Source organism: Symphalangus syndactylus, chromosome 12, assembly GCF_028878055.3.
Source record: "Symphalangus syndactylus isolate Jambi chromosome 12, NHGRI_mSymSyn1-v2.1_pri, whole genome shotgun sequence".
NCBI classification, from domain to species: domain Eukaryota; kingdom Metazoa; phylum Chordata; class Mammalia; order Primates; family Hylobatidae; genus Symphalangus; species Symphalangus syndactylus.
The window spans coordinates 142043906-142068177 of NC_072441.2; the positions used below are offsets into that span (position 1 = coordinate 142043906).

The following is a 24272-nucleotide window of genomic DNA, read 5'->3' on the forward strand; positions in this document are numbered from 1 at the left end:
TGTAATCCCAGCACTTTGGGAGGCCAAGGTGGGCGGATCACGAGGTCATGAGATCAAGACCTTCCTGGCTAACACAGTGAAACCCCGTCGCTACTAAAAAATACAAAAAATTAGCCGGGCGTGGTGGCGGGCGCCTGTAGTCCCAGCTACTCCAGAGGCTGAGGCAGGAGAATGGCGTGAACCCAAGAGGTGGAGCTTGCAGTGAGCCGAGATCGCGCCACTGCACTCCAGCCTGGGCAACAGAGCAAGACTCCGTCTCAAAAAAAAAAAAAAAAAAGGCTGGAAAATACTTTGAATTGTTTTAGAGGGGATTTTAGCTCTAGATGGGAATTGAACTAAATATATTTTTAAAATATTTCTTTCTCTGAAATTTGGTAATTCTCCTATGTTTTGTGGCCTCTGTAAATGAGTGTGAACCTTGTGTGTTTGAGTATATAAATTTCAAAATGTTAAAGACATCACTTTCACAAATACAAAGGAAACGTCTGTCAGAGATTTAACTCATGAATGAGGGAATCAGTGGGCAGTAAAACTGCTTTTAAGAAACACAGATTTATGTTGTCAGGAAAAGAATGATGAAATAAGTTTGTAAGTTAGATGTGAAATATTAATATCTTACAGAACACTAAAACTAAAACATTGGAAGTTATGTATATTATTTTTGTTTTGTTTTATTTTTTGAGACAGGATCTTACTGTCTCCCAGGCTGGAGTGTGATGGCATTATCATAGCTTAATGCAGCCAGTATCTCCCAAGCTCAAGCAATCCTACTGCGTCAGCCCCCTGAGTAGCTGAGACTACAAGTGCACACCACCACACCTGACTGATTTTTTAAATTTTTTAGTAAAGACAAGGTCTCACTATGTTGCCTGGGCTGGTCTCAAACTTCTGAGCTCAAACAATTCTCCTGTCTCAGCTTTCCAAAGTGCTGGGATTATGGGAGTGAGCCATCATGTGCAGCCAGGGGTTATATTTTATACTGGACAGAAATATATATATATATATGTTAGATAGATATGATTTATATATATATATATAAAAAAATCAAAATCATTTGTAACTTATCATTTGTAACTTATATTCTATAAGTTAACATCTAAATTTAAGCTCTACTCAGTAGTAAATAGTGAATCAAACAAAGGTACATTCTCTTAGACCAGAGGTTGACAAGCTTTTTCTTAAGGGGCCAGATAGTAAATATTTTAGGCTTTGTAGGCTGTAAGTTCTATGACAACTACTTAACTCTGCCATGGTAGAGCAAAGGCAACTATAGATAACACATACATAAATGAGTTCCAATAAAAATTTATTTACAAAAATAGGCAGCAGCCTAAATTGGCCCCTGGGCTATAGTGTATAGCCCCTGGTTTATTGAATCTGTAGTAATATCCCTTCTTTCATTCTTTTTTTTTTTTCTTTTTTTGAGTTGGAGTCTCGTCCTGTTGCCCAGGCTGGAGTACAGTGGTGCAATCTCGGCTCACTGCAACCTCCACCTCCTGGGTTCAAGCGATTCTCCTGCCTCAGCCTCCCAAGTAGCTAGAATTACAGGTGCATGCCACCATGCCCAGTTAATTTTTGTATTTTTAGTAGAGATGGGGTTTCACCATGCTGGCCAGGCTCATCTCGAACTCCTGACCTCAAGTGATCTGCCTGCCTTAGCCTTCCAAAGTGCTGGGATTACAGGCATGAGCCACTGCACCTGGTCCTTTCTTTCATTCTTGATTCTGGTAACTTTTGACTACTCCTTTTTTTGCCTGTGGTCAGTCTGACTAGAGATTTATCGGCTTTATTGATTTTTTGAACAACCAGACTTTTGTTTCATTGATTTTTCTCTATTGTTTTTTGTTTCTCTTCTCTTTATCATTTCTTTCCTTTACTTACTTTGGGGTTTAATTTACTCTTTTTTTCCCCAGATTTTATGATGGAAGCAAAGATCATTGATTTTTTTTTTTTTTTGTCAAAGTTTGGCTTTTATTTTTCCAGATCTTTTTATTTTATTTTATTTTATTTTTTTCAAGACAGAGTCTTGCTCTGTTGTCCAGGCTGGAGTGCAGTGGCATGATCTTGGCTCACTGCAACCTCCCCCTCCCATTTGCAGCAATTCTCCTGCCTCAGCCTCCTGAGTAGCTGGGATTACAGATGTGCACCACCACACCTGGCTAATTTTTGTCTTTTTAGTAGACAAGGTTTTGCCATGTTGGCCAGGCTGGTCTCGAACTCCTGACCTCAAGTGATCCATCTTCCTCAGCCTCCCAAAGTGCTGGGATTACAGGCATGAGCCACTACGCCTGGCTTAGATCTTTTTGAATCCAGGTAATACATGTGGACAAACAAAAATAGCTTCATTGTTAAAAATATAAATAAGAACATAATATATAGATTTTCTGCAACTTGCTTTTTCCACTTAAGTTATCAAGGGAGATATTTCTATGGCTGTATATAAAATTCTGTGCCATTTCTTTCAAATGATACATAGTATTCTGCAGCAACTGTTTCCATATTGACAGACATTTAGGTTCTTCAGCTATTTCACTAATACAAACCATACTACGGTGAACATCCTTACAAGTGAGAAGGTTTCTAGATAGAGGTGCACTTATTAAATATCTCCTCTTTGATGGTCAGAAGACATAAACTACTTTTGCATGTTTACCACACTACATTTAATGACCCATTCTTTTTAAAAATTTTAATTTTTAGTAATTTTTATCTTTCGTAGAGATGGTGTCTCACTATGTTGCCCAGTCTGGTCTTGAACTCATGGGCTCAAGTGGTCCTCCCACCTCATCTTCCCAAAGTGTTGGGATTATAGGCATGAGCCACCATGCCTGGCTTGATGACTTTGTTATAAATTTTCTTATGTTGTTTAAGGGCTGAACTTTGGGGAAAAGCTTCCCGCATTCATTACATTCATAAGATATGGATTTTCTGATTTTCAGCAAGGCCTTGGCTGTGCCCGAAGGCTTTCCCACATTTCTTATAGTGAAAGGTTTTTTGTTTTTTTTCCCCCCCAGTATGAATTCCTTGATGTCCAATAAGAGTTGAGCTCTTTGTAAAGGCTTTCCTACAGTCATTGCCCTGATAGGGTTTATTTCCACTATGAGTTTTCTGATGCCCAGCAAAGGAGATTTGCCCAGCATATCTTTCTATACCTGAAAAAGATTTCACATTTAATATGGTGATAGAGTTTCTCTCCTGTATGAAATCTTTGATGACTAAGAGTCAAGCTCTTACTAAAGGCTTTTCTGTATTTATTACACCAATGTACTTTTTCACTAAGATGGTTTTTCTGATACTCCAACAAAGTTGAGTTATCTCTGAAAGCTTTCCCACATTCCTTACATTTAAAAGGCTTTTTTTTCAGCCAGGCACAATGACTCACACCTGTAATCCCAACACTTTGGGAAGCGAAGGTCAGGGGATTGCTTGAGCCCAGGAGTTCAAGAGCAGCCTGAGCAACATAGGGAGACCCCATCTCTGACAAAAAGTTAAAAAATTAGCCAGACACAGTGATGCTCACCCGTAGTCCTAGCATCTTGGGAGGCTGAGTCAGGAGGTTCGCTTGGGCCTGAAGGTCAAGGCTGCATCGAGTCGTGATGTGCCACTGCTCTCCAGCCTGGGCAATAGAGTGGGACCCTGTCTCTAAATAAATAAATAAATAAATGTTTTTAAAAGGCCTATCTCCACTGTGTTTTCTCTCCTCATGAGTAAGGACTGCCTTCTGAACCGTTTCCCGCAGTCGTGTTTGCAGAGTTCCTGACTGTATGAATTCTCTGATGACTTGAAAGGACAGTTTTGGCCAGGCGCGGTGGCTCACGCCTTGCTCTGCAGTGACAAAGTGAGACTCCCTCTCAAAAAAAAAAAAAAAAGGGCTGTTTTTTTCTGAAAGCTTTTTCACGTTTATTGGTATTTCTCTCTAGAATAAATTCTCTGATGATTAATAAATGTTGAGTGCTTGAGGAATTTGCCACATTCAATACATCTATAAAGTTGCTCGCCTATGTGAGTTTATGATGACTTGAAAGGGGTGATAGTAGGATAGTCTGCTCATAAAGACTATTCCACATTCCTTATATTTATGGCGTTTCTCACTAGTATGATTGCTCTGGTGGCTAAAAGAGGAAGAGTTGTATTCGAATTGTACTTTCCCACATTCTTTGCATGTATAGCACCGCATCTCTGTGGAACCTCCTCCCTCTCAATCCAGGCCTCTTTCTATCATGACGCTTTTTGTTTGCTTTTGCAGAACTTCAGAGTATTTTGCTTTAGGGTTAAGATCTTTGTTTCAAACTAGTACTCCTGAACTGCAGAGGTACCTGACGCAATTCTGATGCCTCCATCCAGGCTCCTTGCTGCAGTTGGGTGATTAGTTTTGGTTTGAAAGAGAGAAGCCCACAGACACAAGATTCCCATAGTTTTCCAGCATCACATGGCTGTACAGGTCCTGTTAAGTGTGTTAGGGTATCTCCGTTCAACCTGGGTACGGGCCACAGCCACATCCCCACATGTCAGTGATCCCTGGATCTGGGCCATCTGTCTCCTGAACTGTCTCCCAGATAAGAGCAGAGAACCCTGTGTATGCTAATAGTTCTGGAGGCTAGAAATCCAAAATCAAGGTGTTAGAAGGGTTGATATCTTTGGAGACTGGAGGTAGAATTCCTTCCTTGCCTACCCCTAGCTTCTAGTGGTTGCTGTCAATCCTTGGCCTTCCTTGGCTTGCAGCCGTATTACTCCAATCTCTGCCTCTGTCATCACATGTTGTTTTCTCCATGTGTCTCTCTAAATCATTGATTTTATAGACTTTTGTTCTCTGAAATAAGCATTTAAAATTATGAATGTTCCTCAAGACATTGCTTTAACTGCATCCCACAAATTTTTATATATTGTATTATTTTCATTCAGTTCAAAATATTTTCTGATTTCCCTCATGCAGTTTCAACCTATACCTTAGTAAATCAGTGTTCAGCCAAAACTGAAGGTGACTACTGTTCAGATTTCTGGAGCTCTTTCTCTGTGTAGCTTCCTACTTTCTGGTACTTTGTTAAAACATTCTAGCTACCAGTCACCCTGAACTCTGTCTCCTCAATTTAGCAACTGCCCTGTTATGCTTGCCTTCTCCTTGCCTGTGCCACAGTCTGGAGCATGCCTCCAGCAGAAAGCCAAGGGATTCATAGAGCTCACCTGGTTTGTTTCCTTTCTCTCAGGGATTGTAGTCTTGCAGTGCCTGTTGTCCAGTGTCTGGAAACAGTTGCTTTATATATTTTGTCTAGTTTTCTAGTTATTCATGGTGGGAAGGCAAGCCCCATAGCAATTCCTTCTTCAAGAGCAGAAGTGGAAGTTGCATTGCATTTTTAAAAATTAAATAATATATCAGCTTACAAAAAAGTACAGGTAATTTTCATCTGTGTTGACTTCTTAAGTATGAGAAAATTGTTATGAGAAGAATGAGGGAAAGTTGATATAAAGGTAAAAATAGTAGTTACTGATAAAACAATTTGATTTCAACAAAGTCTGTTCACTCAGCTGTTACTGAGATTCTTACTATTGGTGCCTGTGTGGAAGGGTAAATAAAAATGAGGGGGTATTTCTGTATCTCTTGATAGCTTGATTTTTTTTTTCATAGTTGCTATTTCTTCATCTTTTTTTTTAAGGGAGTTCTATTTTCTGTGGCCTTCTAAATTGCCTGGTCTGGTGTTAGGTTGGTGCCAGTGCTGGCTTCCATAGTGCCCCTGACTCAATACTCTAGAAGCTTGCCTTTATCTTCCTTTTGTCTTTGATTAGTTTCCACATTTAGTCTGTTGGACATTTAGTAAGTATTCTGTGGGAGTCAGATTGGCTTTGGCTGATTGTCAGTTGCTTTCGTTAGAGCTCTTTTCAGTTGTGTGTACATGCAGACATGATTATCCATATCTTCAGTGTTTTGATTCTATTGCATATTTTTTCTATGTAATTCTAACATATATTTTATGTTGTTACCCCAAGGCCAGGACTAGGGTAAGAAGAGAGGTGCCCAGAGCACAGAATTTAAAGAGACACTCACTATGAAGGTCCTGTGAGCCAACCCTGCACTGTAATGACTCTGAAAGTGAGCATCTCCTTAAATTTTGTGCCTGAGGCACCTCTCTTGCCTCACCCTAGTTCTGTTTCTATATAACCCTGAAGATAGCTAGTAATAGACACCTATAGAGGCAGTACCTTAAAATGAACTCACATAATCACTTCCATTTAGAACAAGTTTTGACTTCATCTAAGAAAACAGAGGTGAGATACTATTTCAGAAAAGTCAATGCCATACTTGAAATAATTAAAACAGTCCAAAGTTTATCCATAAGCAACATTAGCCAAAATTTTGGACCGTATTATCTAGTTTACCCATAGCATGTCACTGTTGTACTTATGTTCCATTATTTCTTATCATGACATGACTTGTCATTAGGAAGTTCTTTCTAGCGGAATTGCTCTCATGATTAAAATTTTTGGTAATCTTGACTACTACTCTGGCTGATACTATGATATGCAAAACCATTTGACTTTGGCAAATGATTGGTTAAAGATGAATGTGCCTATAACCTGCATGAGGTTCAGAGTACTCAGTCTGTGTTGCTGCCAGTTTGCTGGGGAAACTGTTCTTCTGGTCCCACAGTTCTCACATTGTCCCTGAGAAATACCTTGGAGGTGAGTGGGAGGTCATCAGCTATTGGGACTCTGCCCTCTTCCTCCCAGCTTGCCACTTCCCTGCATATGCTTCCACCAGAATACCTCTTTTTTGTTTTTGTTTTTGTTTTTTTTTTCCTGTTTATGAACTGAAATTCTGTGTAAAAGGTCTCCATGGCAGGAACTCATTGAGAAGGAGAACCATTAATGAATGTGGAGCAGTATTTCTAGAACCTAAAATATCCAAAGACATAAAACACTCTGTTTCACTTCCTTTGTTCCACTCACTAGATGGCTTTCTCACCCTCTTAAAAACTCATCTTCAAAATAGCCTCAAATGTTGGTACTCAGGGCTCTTTATGGAGCAGTAGTCTCTGTTTTTATTTCGTCTGAAAATGTTTTCATTCTTTGTTTTTAGATGCCAGTGAGAGCAGGTGCCAGCAGGGGAAGACACAATTTGGAGTTGGCCTGAGATCTGGGGGAGAAAATCACCTCTGGCTTCTTGAAGGAACCCCCTCTCTCCAGTCGTGTTGGGCTGCCTGCTGCCAGGACTCTGCTTGCCATGTCTTTTGGTGGCTAGAAGGGATGTGCATTCAGGCAGACTGCAGCAGGCCCCAGAGCTGCCGGGCTTTTAGGACACACTCCTTCAATTCCATGCTGGTGTTTTTAAAAAAATTCCAAACTGCAGATGATTTGGGCTTTCTACCTGAGGATGATGTACCACATCTTCTGGGGCTAGGTTGGAACTGGGCATCTTGGAGGCAGAGCCCACCCAGAGCTGCACTCAGACCTGCTGTATCTTCCAGTGACCAGCAGAACTTAATCAGGAAGCTTCAGAAGAGAGGTAGTCCCAGTGAAGTAGTTACACCTATAGTGACACAGCATTCTAAAGTGAATGACTCCAACGAATTAGGTGATGTGACTACCAGTGGCTCTGCAGAGGTAAGCATGCTATGAATAAGGAGCAGAGAAATGGTTAAATCTGCTCTTACATTTGGTATACATGAGCAATGAAGCTGATGCTTGCGGGCGGTGCTCATAGGCTGAGGAGTGTATGTATAAAGCTGCTTGGTGTCAGCTTCGTTGCTGCTGCCCAGATGTACAAAAGGTAATTTGACCCTAGAGATGTTCATTCTATGTAGGTCTGACCATTGTTTTGGTAAATGCAGAAAGCTGCTCATTATCTAGTCTAAGCTGGTTCTTGGCTACAGGTAAGTACAGTTGTGTGGCTGTTAGTACCACCAACCATTCTGCAGTATTTTCTGCCAAATTGCAAAACAGCTGATTGATGTGGTTACAGTCAAGTTCTCCTCCTCCATCTCTCGCCTGTAAACACATTCTTTATGAGGTAGTTTCCATTCCAGTCAGAATTAACCATGCTTGGTACTGCAGATCAAGATCTGACCTGCTGGGCTGTGGAGCAGGGTGTGGCCATTAGCCAAGAGGTCTCTGGAGTGAATTCTCACCAAGCTGTATATGCCAAGGGAGATACCACCAGTAGAGTTTATTCTGCTTATTATGTTTCTTTATTGTTGATCTCCTTGGGTAAATGATTAAAAGGAATGACTCACTCTCTGCTCAGTCTTCCTTGATTGCTGTGACTTATTTTTGTATTTGTTTTGTCCTAGTTGTCTCTACCAAGTTGAAGCCAGAGTGGGCTACCACATGCCAGGCGCTCTGTGTACTAATTGTTGCACTGTGTCATTTTGTTTAATTTTCATAGCAATATTTCCAAGTAGGCATTATTAGCCCTGTTTACCTGGTGAGAAAACTGAGGCCCAGAGAGGTTAAACAGTTTGCCAATGATCATGCAGCATAGCTAGAATTGGAACCCAGATTTAATATTAAGAAAAAAACTTTTTAGTGCAGTATTAGAGAACAATCCTAGATTTAATATGCCCATAAACATTTATGGCTACCTACTATCAATGTCAGGCACTTTTCTAAGCCTTAGAGATACAAAGGTGAATAAGAATGGTTCATGACCTCAGGGAGTTTATAAACTAGTGGAGACTGATACATAAAGATAGGTATTTACAGTGGTGTATAATTATTGCATTAACATACTTATGTACACAGTACAGTAAGAACACAAAGAAGAAGTGATTCACTTGAGCAGGCAGGTGGTGTGTATGTCCAGGTAAGACTTCTCAGAGATGTTTAACATTTCTTGAAGGATGTGTAGGATTGTACTGGGTTAGGGTTAATGGTGGTAAAAAAACATTCTGGACAGACCCACAGTGGTACTACACTAAGCTGGGTACTGGGAATATTACGATAAATAAGATGAATATGATTTCTGACCTAACAAGGCTTATACTCTGGCAAGGAATATTACATTTCTAATAATTAAATTATTATAATAATTATAAGCTTGATGTGGGTAACGAGAGGGTAAATACAGAGTGCTGTGAAAGCATCCAACAGGCACCTAATACAAACTAAGGTGTCAGGTTAGGCCACTTTAAAGAAAGAAAGTTTAAGCTGATATTTGAAGTAGGAATGCAGAAAAGAAACAGGGAAAAAGAGTATTTCAAGCAGAGGAAATAACAATTTCAAAGTCTGTTAGGTGCCCTAGAGTATGGCATGCTCAAGAAATTGGGAGAGACTGGTGTTGCTGGGCAAATGGAGAAAGAGAGCTGGTGGTGAAGAGAAGTCTTGAGAGGTGTGCAGAACCTTGAGGCCTTATTAAAATACTGGTTTTTATCTGAAGATCAGTGGGAAGCCATTAGGGAGTTTTAAGTAGAGAATGACATAATCAGATAGTGGCTATGTGGTGAATAGACTGGAAAGGGCGAGAATATACAGTTGACCCTTGAACAGTGTGGGGGTTAGGAATGTCAACCCTTTGTGCAGTTGGGAATTTGCGTAAACTTCTGAATCCCCCAAAATGTAGCTATTAAAAGCCTACTGTTGACTGGAAGCCTTACCACTAAGATAAACTGTCGATTAACACATATTGTGTATGTCATATGCATTATATACTGTATTCTTAAACAAGGTAAAAGAAAATGTCAAGAAAATTGGCTGGGTGCGATGGCTTAAGCCTGTAATCCCAGCACTTTGGGAGGCTAAGGCGGGCGGATCACAAGGTCAGATCGAGACCATCCTGGCTAACATGGTGAAACCTTGTCTCTACTAAAAATACAAAAAGTTAGCCGGGCGTGATGGCAGGCGCCTGTAGTCCCAGCTGCTTGGGAGGCTGAGGCAGGAGAATGGCGTGAACCTGGGAGGTGGAGCTTGCAGTGAGCCAAGATTGCACCACTGTACTCCAGCCTGGGCAACAGAGCAAGACTCTGTCTCAAAAAAAAAGAAAGAAAGAAAATCATAAGGGGCCGGGCACGGCAGCTTATGCCTGTAATGTCAGCACTGGGATAGGCTGAGGCAGGTGTATCACTTGAGGTCAGGAGTTCAAGACCAGCCTGGCCAACATGGTGAAACCCCGCCTCTACTAAAAATACAAAAATTAGCCAGGCGAGGTGGTGCACACCTGTAATCCCAGCTACCTGGGAGGCTGAGGCATGAGAATCGCTTGAACCAGGAGGTGGAAGCTGCAGTGAGCCGAGATTGCACCACTGCACTCCAGCCTGGGTGACAGAGCAAGACTCTGTCTAAAAAAAAAAAAAGAAAAAGAAAAAAGAAAATCACAAGGGAAAATATATTTAGTATTCATTAAGTGGAAGTGGATCATCTTACAGGCATCCTTGTTGTCTTCACGTTGAGTAGGCTGAGGAAGAGGAGTAGTTGGTCTTGCTGTCTCGGGTGGCAGAGGCACGAGAAAGTTCACATATAAGTGGACCTGCACAGTTCAAGCCTGTATTGTTTAAGGGCCAACTGTATATGGCCTAGTAAAATAGGAGGCTCTTCAGGCAAGAGAACCATTGTACTAAAAAAGGAGATTAAAGACAGGAAAAGGGATAAATAATGAATAATCCCTTAGAGCTGTGGTTCTCAAACTTTAGCATGCATCGGACTCACTTGAAGGCCTTGTTAAAAATAAATTGGTCTTTGTTTCTTGCTCTGAAGAGATGGAAATAAAAAAGATTGCTGGGCCCCAACTCCATAGTTTCTGACTCAGTAGGTCTGGAGTATGTTCTGAGAATTTGCATTTCCAAAAAGTTCCTGGAGTGTACCAATGCTGCTGCCCAGGCACCAGACCCACTGCCTTATAGGGCAGGAGGGTTAGAATACTGAGCACAGAGTACAGTATTAGTCTTAAGCAGGATACCTCCTTCATTGGGACAGAGAGAAAGGATTGGGTAGGACACAGCTATGGTGGGTTTATATACTGGGTAGAAGGAAATTGTAGTTTTCATCTCAGTCCTGTTTTTTCTTAAGTGTGATAGATCATTTATGGAGAGTAGAAACAGAGGTAGAGGTAGATGGGATTAGGGGGAGTGGGTAATAGACAGGAAAATCAGAGGTTTAGGGAGTGGGGTAAAGGTCTAAAATAGCCGTCGTGAAGGACAGAAGATGGCAAACTAGGTAAGGAAATAGAAATATTGCTGGGTAGCCTTGAAGGTGGAGACCATGCATTTATAACAGTGGTATTGATCTTTACAGTTGTGTGATTCTCCTCAGTAGCTCTCAGCAACTCTGTCAAGAAAAGCCTGATAATTTGATTCATCCAAGATAGGAACTTTGCTAGGTAGTTTGTACAGAAGGAAAATGAGGTATGGAAATCGAGGTTGTTGTAAAAAGAGTGGATGAGAGATAGTATGAGAAAGTATAAAAAGAGGCAAAGATAGCAAGGCGCTACAGAAGTAGACAAGTTTGGCATTTAGAGGTTACCATGATGGGAAGCAGATGTCGGAGGAATGGGCAATTGTGAGTGCTGGAAGGATAGGAGGTGGTGGTCAGAGTATGTAATATTTGAATTTAAGATTTTGGAGGTGGAAAAGTTCTGATGGCAGAATCTAGGGTGAGCTGTGGAAAAGGATTGCTGGGGTAGAGTGGAGAAGTTTATTGGAGGCAAGGAGCTCAAAGAACCCAGCAAGCTCAAAGAACATGTTAAATGAGTTACCCATGTGGACATTGAGGTAGTCTTTAATGATGGTGATGGTGATGGTGATGATGATGATGGTAGCAGCAATAACTGATGTTTACTGAGCATTTACTATATGCCAGTTACCATTCAGAACCCTTTACATGTATTAACTCTTAATCTATACAACAAATCCTGTGAATTACTATTACTATTGTTTTTTTTTTTTGGAGACAGAGTCTCACTCTATTGCCAGGCTGGAGTGCAGTGGCGCCATCTTGGCTCGCTGCAACCTCTGCCTCCAGGTTCAAGTGATTTTTACTGCCTCAGCCTCCCGAGTAGCTGGGACTACAGGCATGTGCCATCACGCTCAGCTAATGTTTTGTATTTTTAGTAGAGACAGGGTTTCTCCACGTTGGTCAGGCTGGTCTCGAACTCCTGACCTCAGGTGATCTGCCTGCCTCGGCCTCCCAAAGCGCTGGGATTACAGGTGTGAGCCACCACGCCTGGCCTGTCCTCTTAACTTTCTTACTGTTCAGGTAAGACTTGGGATGAGGAGGACTTTTGAAAGCCAGATGTTAAAGTCACCAGTAAAATAGGAAGAGTGACGAGTAAATTGGGAGATGATAGCTGCAATAAGAGTTGAAGTGGCAGCAAGATGGCAAAGGAGAAGAGGTTTTTACAGGGAGGTAGAAGAATAATGGTTTGCAGAGGACGTTGGGAAGGGGCAGCAAAGAAAATAGCTCCAGCATACTATAGGATAATTATGGCCAGTGAAATTAGAAATGGACAAGTTAGAAATATGGTACCTTTAGATCTGACAGTCTCCTGGAGGATGGTGAAAATTCAGACTTGGGTCTTACAGAATCCAGGTGTATGCTGGAAGGAAGATCCTGAGGATGTGTTGACTATAGAGAATTCTTTCTTCTAGTTTACCATTAGTGGGAAGTGGCAAGAAATTGCTGCTAGTGAGTAGGATTTCAAGACCTTTGTGGTCTAATATGGAGAGTGGGTAGACATGAGAGGAGGAATATTGAATTTGAACTATGAACCTCAGGAGTGGGAGTGGCCTTTTACTGCATGCAGTGTTGCATGGAGGCATTACAAAGGTTGGCATTACATATTGAGAACTGCAAGTATTGCTAAAAAAAAAAATGGGGCAAAGTGAAATCTTCAGATCCAGATAAGTTATATTTGACCTTATATATCATGCTTAGGAGCTAGCTTCTTACCCTGAAGGCCATGTATAGCTCTGGAAAGGTGGTAAGATTGCCTTGTGCATTTAGAATTGCCTTGGCATTTCTTTTGGGAGAGAACTTGAGAGTTCAAACTTCTGCTTAATGCACTAGGGAAGGGAAGAGAAAAGTACGCACTGCAGATCTCATTCTAATTAGGGATGACTGGCTAGCAGCACCAGTTTCTAGTTTGTGCTGTTTTCACTAAGGTAGGTCAAGCAACTCTGCATCCAAAGTGGAGAGAAATTGTATCATAAATTGCTTTTGTCTTGCCTACCTGCAGAGCTGCAAAGGCATTTGGATTGTCAGTCTGCATTTTTCACTCTTTTGGAAATATACATATATTGAATCCAAAGGCAGATATTGTGGACCTTTTGCAATTCCAAAAGTAGAAAGGAATGTCATCAATTTATTTCCGTTTCTCAACTTAAAGAGGGAGAAGCCTGTCCTGCTTAGTTTAAGTATTGCACCCTTTCTGCACCATGAACCTCTGAATTGTTGGCAGGAGGAGCACAGAGGCTTGTTGATTGGGTCCTGGAACGTGTACAGTATAAGCAGTTCAGCCAATTAATTGTGTACATTATAAGAACGTGTACAGCTTAAGCAGTTCTGACAATTAATTGCTGCCAATCCTGCTATGTGCCAGAGAAAAAAGTTCTTTATTTGAGTGCAGGAAATGAAAGTCCACTTAGGTATCCCTGCATGTAAGATTTGGCTGTAGGAAGACTGAAGTGTTCTTCTCTCTAACAGCATCATCTCCCTGTTTCCAGTCAATAATCACACACGGCATTTTGACCCTTAGCAAGCCAGTGGCTTTCTGTGGAACAAATAAATGACTTAGAGGATAAATGAGCCAAGCACCCAGATAGCCGTCTGCTGCCTTCTTTTACTGAGAACTCTTGTGCTGGCTCCATGTGAGGCCTGAGCTTACCTCTTATCAGAAGATAGAGGTGTGGGGTGTGGGCAGCCACAGAGGGATAACCTTACGTAACTGATGACAGAAACCTAAGTAGTGCTATTTCCCTTCGTGTTTTGTTGTTGTTGTTTTGGGTTTGTTTTTCAGGGTTTTTTTTTTTTTTTTTTTTTTTTTTTTTACTTGTTTTTACTTGTTTGCTTGTTTTTGTTGTGTTAGTTCTTGGACCACACACCCCTTCCTTATTTTTTTCCCTTCATAGCTACCCATTTTCTCCCCTAATCTAATAGTTCTGGTTCTTTAATCTACTTATCTAGTTTTTAGTATGTGCAGTGAGTTTGAAATTGTGTTTATTGGCTACTTTGTAAGCTAATTTATTGTCTTAATTCATTCAGGCTGCTATAATAGAATACCATGAACTGGGTGGTTTATAAACAACAGAAATTTATTTCTCACTGTTCTGGAGGCTGGGAAATCCCAACTGAAGGTGCTGGCTGATTTGGTGTCTAGTGAGGGGCCATCTGCATAGACACTGCATTCTAGCTATGTTCTCACATGGTGGAAGAGGAAGACAGACTCTCTCTGGTCCGTTTTCTAAGAGCACTAATCCCATTCACAAGGGCTCCAACTTCATGATCTAATTACCTTCCAAAGGCTCTACCTCCTAATACTATCACTTTGGGGGGTTAGCTAGATTTCAACGTACGAATTTTGGGAGAACACAGACATTCAGTCTGTAGCACCTACAAAGCAAGAGTTGATGGGGATTTTGGTGTGGGTCCCTTAACAACTCCTTACTAACTGGCAGAACTTGACCATCTCTTGTTAACAGCACAGGTGTCATCCCTCTCTTTGCTGTTTAGTGGATGGTCTTAGTTTCTCTAAGGAGACTCTCAGAAGACTAACTTTTAAATCAGTTTCTATAAGGATAAACCCTGCCATATTCTCCAGTCTCAGCTTTAGTTGCTGAGAATTGGGATGTGGTGTGTCACTAGATCCCACTAATGCAGGAAGAAGACCCAACTAATGCCACTGCAGGAAGACATTCCTTTCCATTGGTAGGATTTTTATTAGTGACAGTGGTGGGTTTTTATTTCAATACCATTGTGTCTCAAATCAAAATGTATTGAAAGCTGAATTTTTATAAATTGTTATTTAATATTAAGTAGAAACTAGGATAGCATGTGCCTTACCAAGGAGGACCCCTATGTGGATTGTGATTATGTAACCAGGTAAGTGTGAACATCCTGTGTGTGGCCTTACAGACTCCTACTCAAAATGGAATAGATAGTGATGGAGAGTTTTCTTTTGTTATCTTTAATTATGACATTAATTGCTGGGCCTGGCTTACTTGATTTGGAGAGGGTAGCCTCAGAGTGGAGGCAGAGAGGAAGGGAGAAGGAAAAAGAGAAGAGAATTGGAGAGATGGAGAAAGAGAATATTAATTGATAACCTTTCATCATTATGAATAAGACTTCTTGAAGAAGAAACAGGTTTGTTCAGAATTGGTTTAGTTTTTATGATTTCTATCCAGTGCCAGAAAAAATTGCTCAAGGAAATTCCACCCAAGCCTTTATTATGCCCTAAAAATTTTTAGTATTACTTCATAGTTTCTTTTTTTTTTTTGTCCCGAGATAGAGTTTCGCTCTTATTTCTCAGGCTGGAGTGCAGTGGTGCAATCTCGGCTCACTGCAACCTCCGCCTCCTGGGTTCCAGTGATTCTCCTGCCTCAGCCTCCCGAGTAGCTGGGATTACAGGCACCCGTCATCATACCCAGCTAATTTTTGTATTTTTGTAGAGACAGGGTTTCATCATGTTGGCCAGGCTGGTCTCGAACTCCTGACCTCAGGTGATCCACCTGCCTTGGCCTCCCAAAGTGCTGGGATTACAGGCGTGAGCCACCGCGCCCAGCCTACTTCATAGTTTCTCAAATAAAATAATTTGTTCCATGTCTCCTGTTTCTGTTTCCTTAAAAATACAGTACATAAGTTTTTTAAAATGATAAACAAGCTTTTTCTTTAAAACAAATTATTTTAATAAATGAAAATCTGTCTGCCTAACTTTAAAATAGTCACACTGTTCCTCTACTTCTGGGAATCTGTCTAAAGCAATAGTTTCTAAATAAAACTTTGCACACAATGGTGAGATTATACTTATTTTATGAAAAAAATGAAAGCAATCTGTCTAATGAGGGGAAAATGGACATTGTGCAATCGTTATAAATACGCTTTTGGGTGCATGAATGGCTCTTTTGTTACTCCTTTCTCCTTTCCACTCCACCCACATGGAATACTTGTTCTTCTGTGGGTGCCATACTTTTAGAAAGCAGCTTTTTTGAAGTATAATTGTCATATCATAAACTGTACATGTTTAAAGTGTACAATTTGGTTAGTTTATTTATATCCATCTCTATGTCTATAAAACCATCACCATAGAAAGATAACGAATATATGTATCAACTCCAAAATTTCTTCTGCCACTTTATAATCTGTCCCTCTCACCCCCCCTCTAGAAAATTGATCTGCCTTTAGTCATTATAGATTTTCTGTAATTTTTAAATCAATTGAATCATACATTACATACGTATTTCTTTTTAACAACTTTATTGAGGTATAATTTATATAAGAAAACATTCCTTTTAAGCATACAATTCAGTGGTTTTAGTAAATGCATAGAGTTGTAAATCATTATTACAATCCAGTTTGATAACATTTCTTTTTTTTTTTTTTTGCCTTTTTCCTGCAGTACAGTTTGATAACATTTCTATCACCCCCCAAAACTTCCCTTCTCCCCATTTATCCAAAAGTTCCTGTGTGCCATCTCTATTCCCACCCCTAGTCCTAGGCATCCATTGATCTGCTGTCTCTATAAATTTGCATTTTCTAGACTTTGCATTAATATGGAATCATGGAATATGTAGTCTTTTGTGTTTAGCTTCTTTTACTTAGCATATAATGTTTTTATGTCCATTCATGTCATAACATATGCCAGTAGCTGCTTTTTTTTTTTTTTTTTTTTTGAGACACAATCTCGCTCTGTTGCTCAGGCTGGAGTGCAGTGGCACTATTTCTGCTCTCCGCAACCTCGACCTCCAGGGTTCGAGTGATTCTTGTGCCTCAACCTCCCGAGTAGCTGGGACTACAGGCATGCGCCACCATGCCCAGCTAATTTTTGTATTTTTTTAAGTAGAGACAGGTTTTCACCATGTTGGCCAGGCTGGTCTCAAACTCCGGACCTCAGGTGATCTGCCCACCTCGGCCTCCCAAAGTGGTTGGATTACAGACATGAGCCACTGCACCCAGCCCCTAGTGGCTGGCTTTTGAAAATTCCTAAGTAGTATTCCATTGTATAGATATAATTTGTTTATCCATTTACCTGTTAATGGATATTGGATTGCTTCCAGATTTTGGTTATTACAGATTAAGACGCTAGGAACATTTGTGTACAAGTCTTTGTATAGCATATATTTTAATTTCTCCTGGGTAAATATGTGGGAGTAGAATAGCTGGGTTACATTGTATGTTTTATTTTATTTTTTATTTTTTTGAGACAGAGTCTCACTGTGTCACCCAGGCTAGAGTGCACTGGCACCATCTCAGCTCACTGCAACTTCCGCTTCCTGGGTTTAAGAGATTCTCCTGCCTCAGTCTCCTGAGTAGCTGGGATTACGGGCACCTGCCACCATCCCCGGCTAATTTTGTATTTTTAGTAGAGACAGGGTTTCACCATGTTGGCCAGGCTGGTCTCGAACCCCTGACCTTAAGTGATATACCCACTTCGGCCTCCCAAAGTGTTGGGATTACAGGCGTGAGCCACCGTACCCGGCCTATATTGTATGGGTATATTTAACTTTTTATCAAACTGCCCAAGTGTTTTCCAAAGTGGTTGTACCATTTTACGTTTCTGTGATTAATGTATCAAATTTCCAGTTGCTCCACATTCTTGCTAGCACTTGGTATGGTGAATCTTTTTAATTTTATATGTTGTAATACGTGTTTAATTGAATCTCATTGTGGTTTTGATTTGCATTTTCCTAATGACTAATGTTGAATGTTTTTTGTGAGCTTATTTGCCATTCATGTTTTGTTTTTTGTAGAGTGTTAATATTTTTCCCCATTTTTAAAAAGTGGAAAAAATTATCTGGGTGTGGTGGTGCACACTTGTAGTCCCAGTTATTCAGGAGGCTGAGGCAGGAGAATTGCTTGAGCCTGGGAGGTTGAGGCTGCAGTGAGCTTTGATCATGCCACTACACTCTAGCCTGGGTGACAGAGTGAGACCCTATCTTAACAACAACAAACAAACAGACAAAAACCAAACAAACAAAAAAACTGTGTTATTTTCTTACATATATATTTTCTGCATACATGCTGTTTCTCAGATATGTGATTTGCAAATATTCTCTCCCAGTCTGTAACTTATCTTTTCATTCTCTTAGCAGTGTCTTTGAAAGAGCAGATATTAATTTTGATGAAGTCTGACTTATTAATATTTCTATTATGGATTGTGTTTTTGGTGTTGTATCTGAGAAAGATTTTCTCCTAAGTTTTCTTTTAAAAGATTCATAATTTTATTTATTTTTTAATTTTTGAGGCAGAGTCTCACCTGGGCTGGAGTGCAGTGCCATGATCTTGGCTCACTGCAACCTCTATCTCCCAGGTTCAAGAGATTTTTCTGCCTCAGCCTCCCAAGTAGCTGGGACTACAGGTGTGCACCACCATGCCTGGTTAATTTTTGTATTTTTAGTAGAGATGGGGTTTCACCATGTTGGCCAGGCTGGTCTCAAACTCCTGACCTCAGGCAATCCGCCTGCCTCGGCCTCTCAAAGTGCTGGGATTACAGGCATGAGCCACCGTGCCCGGCTATAAAAGTTTCATAAGTTTAGGTTTTACATTTAGGTCTAGGGTTATTTCGTACATTGTGAGAGCTGTGGATGGAATTTTTTTTTGGCATACGAGTATCCAGTTGTTTTAGGACCATATTTTTTCCATCCTTTCTACACTGAATTGCCATTTTACCTTTGTTGAAAATCAATTAAGCATATGTTTATAGGTCTACTTCTCTTCACTGTTTGGTCCCATTTATCTGTTTGCCTGTATTGACATGAGTTCCACGCTGTCTTGATAACTGTAGCTTTCTTTTTTGAGACAGGGTCTCACTGTGGTTGCTCAGTTGCAGTGCAGTAGTACAGTCTTGGCCCACTGCAGCCTTGACCTTCCGGGCTCAGGTGATTCTCCCACTTCAGCCTCCTAAGTAGCTAGGACTATAGGCATGCACCACCATGCCTGCTAGTTTTTCTTTTTCCCTTTGTTATTTTAGCAGAGATGGGGTTTCACCATGTTGCCCAGGCTGGTCTCAAACTCCTGGACTCAAGCAATCCACCTACCTCAGCCTCCCAAGCTGCTGGGATTATAGGCGTGAGCCACCACGCCCGGCCTAACTCTAGCTTTGTAATATATGTTTATTTTATTTTTTATTTTTATTTATTTATTTTTGAGACAGAGTCTCGCACTGTTGCCTGGGCTGGACTGCAATGGCGTGATCTTAGCTTACTGCAACCTCCGCCTCCCAGGTTCAAGCGATTCTCCTGCCTCAGCCTCCCGAGTAGCTGGGATGACAGGTGCCCACCACCATGCCCGGCTAATTTTTTGTATTTTTTAGTAGAGATGGGTTTTCATTATGTTGGCCAGGCTGGTCTTGAACTTCTGACCTCGTGATCCACCTGCCTCGGCCTCCCAAAGTGCTGGGATTACAGGTGTGAGCCATTGCGCCTGGCTGTAATATATGTTTAAATCAGATGATGTTTAAATCTTTGTTCTTGATCAAAATTGCCCATTTTAGGTTTTTTGCATGTCCATATAAATTTTAGAATTATCTTGTCAGTTTCTTTTTAAAAAGTCTTCTGGAATTTTCATTGGGATTGTATTGGGAGTGTAGATCAATTTGGAGACACTCAACAGCCTAATAATAATGTTCCATTTTCAGGCCCATGAGCAGTGTATCTCTCCATTTAATTAATCTATAATTTTTCTCAGTGATGTAGTTTTGGTGTACAGATCTTTTTGTTTGTCTGTTTGAGATAGGGTCTCACTTTGTCACCCAGGCTGGAGTGCAGTGGCGTGATCTCGGCTCTCTGCAGCCTTGACCTCCTGGGCTCAAGTGATCTTCCTGCCTCAGCCCCCCAACTAGCTGGGACTACAAATGTGTACTCCTACATCTGGCTAATTTTTTTTAGAGTTGTTGCTTCACCATGTTGCCCAGGCTGGTCACCAACTCCTGAGTTTAAGCGATCCACCTGCCTCGGCCTCCCAAAGTGCTAGGATTACGGATAAATCTGATGAAAGATGTGCAAGAAAGATATGTATACCAGCTGGGCACCGGTGTACAGATCTTGTACTCTTTTGTCAGGTTTATCTGTAATTCTAAAAAAATCTAAAAATGTGCAGGATCTGTACACTGGCACCCAGCTAGTGTACAGATCTTGCACATCTTTATTTTTATTTTGTTGCACCTCCTCCTCCAACAGAGATCTTGCACATCTTTTGTCAGATCCATATTTCATTAAAAAATTTTTTAGTGGGTACGTACATAGTAGGTGTATATATTTGTGTATTTCATATATTTGATGCTATTATATTTGGTGTTTTTAAAGAACCCAGTGTCTGATTGTTTGTTGCTCATATATAGGAATACAATTACTTTTGGTATATTGGTCTTGTATCTTGTAATCTTGCTAAACTTATTTATTCATTCTGTTAGCATTTTTTATAGATTCCATAGGATTTTATCTATATATAATCATGTCGTCTATAAATAAAGACAGCTTTACTTCTTCTCCAACCTGGATGCCTCTTATTTCTTTTTCTTGCCTTATTGCCCTGGCTAGAACTTCCACTACAATGTTTTTTATATATTTTTTCTTTTTGTAGAGATGGGCTCTTGCTTTGTTGTCCGGGCTGGTGTGGAACTCCTGGCTTCAAGCAGTCTTCCTGCCTTAGCCTCCCAATGTGCTGGGATTACAGGTGTGAGCCGCCATGCTGGGCCTCCAATACGATGTTGAATCCAAGTGGTGAAAGTCTACATGTTAGCTGTAGGTTTTTTGAAAGCAGCAAGTCTGTAAGTCAGCTATAAGTCTGATGTTAGCTGTAAGTTTTTTGAAGATACCTTTCATCAGGTTTAGGGAACTTCTTTCTATTCCTAGTTTGATGTGAGTTTTTATCAGGAATAGTTGATGGATTTTGTCAAATGCTTTTTCTGCATCTATTGAGATGATTTTTTTTTTGTTTTTAATATGTTAATATGGTGAATAATATGATTGATTTCAAATGTTAAACCAACCTTACATTCCTGGAGTAAACCCCGCTTGGTCATGATATTATTATTATTAATTAATTAATTAATTATTTTTTGAGACAGAGTGTTGCTCTGTCACCCAGGCTGGAATGCAGTGGCTTGATCTTGGCTCACTGCAACCTCCACCTCCTGGGTTCAAGCGATTCTTCTGCCTCAGCCTCCTGAGTAGCTGGGACTACAGGGGCATGCCACCACACTGAGCTAATTTTTATATTTTTAGTAGAGATGGGGTTTCACCATATTGGTCAGGCTGGTCTTGAACTCCTGACCTTGTGATCCACCTGCCTCAGCTTCCCAAAGTGCTGGGATTACAGACGTGAGCCACCGTGCCCAGCTTGGTCATGACATTATTATTTTGATGTATTTTTATATTTGATTTATCAAATTTTTGTCATGAATTTTTACATCTGTTTATCGGCTGGCCTCATAGAATGAGTTGAGAAGTTTTTCCTTTTCTTCAGTTTTCTGGAGGGTTTGTGTAGAATTGGCATTATTTATTCCTTAAATGTTAAATATAATTCTCCAGTGAACCATCTGTACTTTGAATTTTCTTTGTGAAAAGTTTTAAACTAGAAATTCAATTTATGTGACAGATACATTGCTATGTAGGCTGTCTCTTTCTTCTTGAGTGAGCTTTGGCAGATTGTATCTTTCAAGGAATTTATGCATTTCATGCCATTAGTCAAATTTATTCACATAAAGTTCATTGTAGTCTTTTACTGTCCTTTTAACATCTGTAGAACCTTTAGTTACATCGTCTGTCTCGTTCCTGATATTGGTAATTTGTGTCTTCTTGTCTCCTGCTCTAGCTTTGGCTCTTCCTCTCTCATTTATCCTGATTAGACTAGTTAGTGTTTCTCAAACAACCATGTTTGGTTTTATTCGTTTTTCTCTATTGTTTTTCTGTTTTCTATTTTATTGATTTCTGCACTAATCCTTTTTTTAAATATTACATTTAATATTTTCCCTGTTTAAACAAATCTAAGTTGACAGGTTTATTTTTTTGCTTTCAGTACTTTAAAGATACCATGTCAATGTCTTCTAGCTTGCATTGTTTCAGTTGAGATATCTGCTCTAGTTTTTATCTTTGTTCCACATATATGATGTTTCTTTTTTCTCTGGCTGCTTATATAATTTTCTCCTTACCACTTTTTTAAGTGATTTGATTATGTTATTCTATGGCGTAATTTTATGTTTCATGTGCTTGGGGCTTGTTGAACTTTAATCTGGATTAGAATGTGGGTTTATAGTTTTCTTCAAATTTGGGAAATTATTGACGATTATTCAAATATTTTTCTGTCCCTCTCCCTTTGGGACCACTTGAATTTATTTCAGTGATATAACAGTGTATAACAGTGATATAACAGTGTATAACAGTGATACAGTTTGCTGATGCCCTATTCATTTATTTTCAGTCTTTTTTCATCTCTGTGTTTCATTTTGAATAGTTTCTATTGAAATTCTTTAAGGTTACTAATCTTTTCTTCTGCATTGTTTAATCTGCCATTAAATTCCTACAGTGTTGCATTAGTCTGTTCTCACATTACTATAAAGAACTATGTGAGACTGGGTAATTTATGAAGAAAAGAGGTTTAATTAACTCACAGTTCTGCAGGCTGTACAGGAAGCATGGCTGGGAAGCCTCAGGAAACTTACAATCATGGTGGAAGGCAAAGGGGAAGCAGGCACAATCTTCACATGCAGGAAAGAGAGAGAGTCAAGTGGGAAGTGCCACTTGAGTTCCCATCAGATCTCATGAGAACTCACTCACTATCATGAGAACAGGAAGGGGAAATCCACCCTCATGATCCGGTCACCTCCCACTATGTCCCTCCCACAACATTGGAAATTACAATTCAACATGAGATTTGGGTGGGGACACAGAGCCAAAACATATCAAGTGTATTTTCTTTAATATCAAACATTGTAATATTTATATTAAAAGTTTGATATGAGGTCTTTTTTATGTCTTATAACCTTTCCTATAACTTCTGAAACATAGAAATATAATCATAATACTTATTTTAATATCCCTATCTACCAGTTCTGTCATCTCTGTTACTTCTGGATCAGTTTTAATTGATTTACATTTTTTTCCTCATTATAGTATTTATTTTCCTGCTTCTTTGCATGTCTGGTTATTTCGGATTAAATGCTAGACATTGTAAATTTTAGCTACTGGGGTGTTGGTTATTTTTGTATCACTATGAGTATTCTTGAGCTTTGTTCTGGGCTGTGGTTAAATTATTTGCAAACAGTGATACTTTTGAGTCTTGCTTTTAAGCTTTGTCATGTGAGTCCAGAGCTGCATTTAGTCTAGGGTTAATTTTTCTACCCTACTAAAGCAAGACTTTTATTAGTACTTTAACTGATGCCCTATGAATTACAAAGTTTTCCATTCTAGCTTTTTGGAATAGGTACTATTTCTTACCCATCTAAACTTGAGTACTTTTCTCTGTAATCATGAGAACTACAGGGCAGCCTAGGCAACATGGCAAAACCTCATCTCTGCAAAAAGTACAAAAAGCTACTTGGGGGGCTGAGGTAGGAGGATTGCTTCAGCCTGGGAGGTCGAGGCTGCAGTGAGCCAAGATCGTGTCACTGCACTCCAGCCTGGGTGATACAGCGAGACCCTGTCTCAGAAACAAACGAAAGCCAGGCATGGTGGCTCATGCCTGTAATCCCAGCACTTCGGGAGGCTGAGGCGGGCAGATCACTTAAGGTCAGGAGTTCGAGACCAACCTGGCCAACATGGTGAAACCCTTTCTCTACTCAAAATACAAAAATTAGCTGGGCACAGTGGCAGGTGCCTGTAATCTCAGCTATTTGGGAGGCTGAGGCAGGAGAATCGCTTGAACCTGGGAGGCAGAGATTACAGTGAGTAGAGATTGCACCACTGCACCCCAGCCTGGGTGACAGAGTGAGACTCCATCTAAAAAAAAAAACCCAAAGAAACAAAACAAAGAATACAGGTTAGTTTTTCCCTGACCCTCTAGTTTCTCCATATACGTCTGATTATCTGTATTCCCTTGAGTACTTAAGGGGGTCTCTTTCAAATTTTCAGAGTTCTGTCTCTGTATAGCACTCTTCTTTCCCAGACTTCCAGCTCAGCTCTTCAACTCAGAAAGACTGCTGG

The 24272-nt window shown here is 40.2% G+C and overlaps 1 protein-coding gene across 5 annotated transcripts in view; it reads left to right on the forward strand.

Moving 5' to 3' along the window:
• Window positions 1-24272, forward strand: part of KIAA0319L (KIAA0319 like) — a 124793-nt gene that overhangs the window by 45523 nt on the left and 54998 nt on the right. For all 5 annotated transcript variants that reach the window (XM_055254698.2, XM_055254699.2, XM_055254697.2 and 2 more), the window contains exon 3: window positions 7073-7596. In XM_055254698.2, the coding sequence (XP_055110673.1) occupies window positions 7073-7596 (524 nt within the window). The remainder of the gene's footprint in view (window positions 1-7072; window positions 7597-24272) is intronic.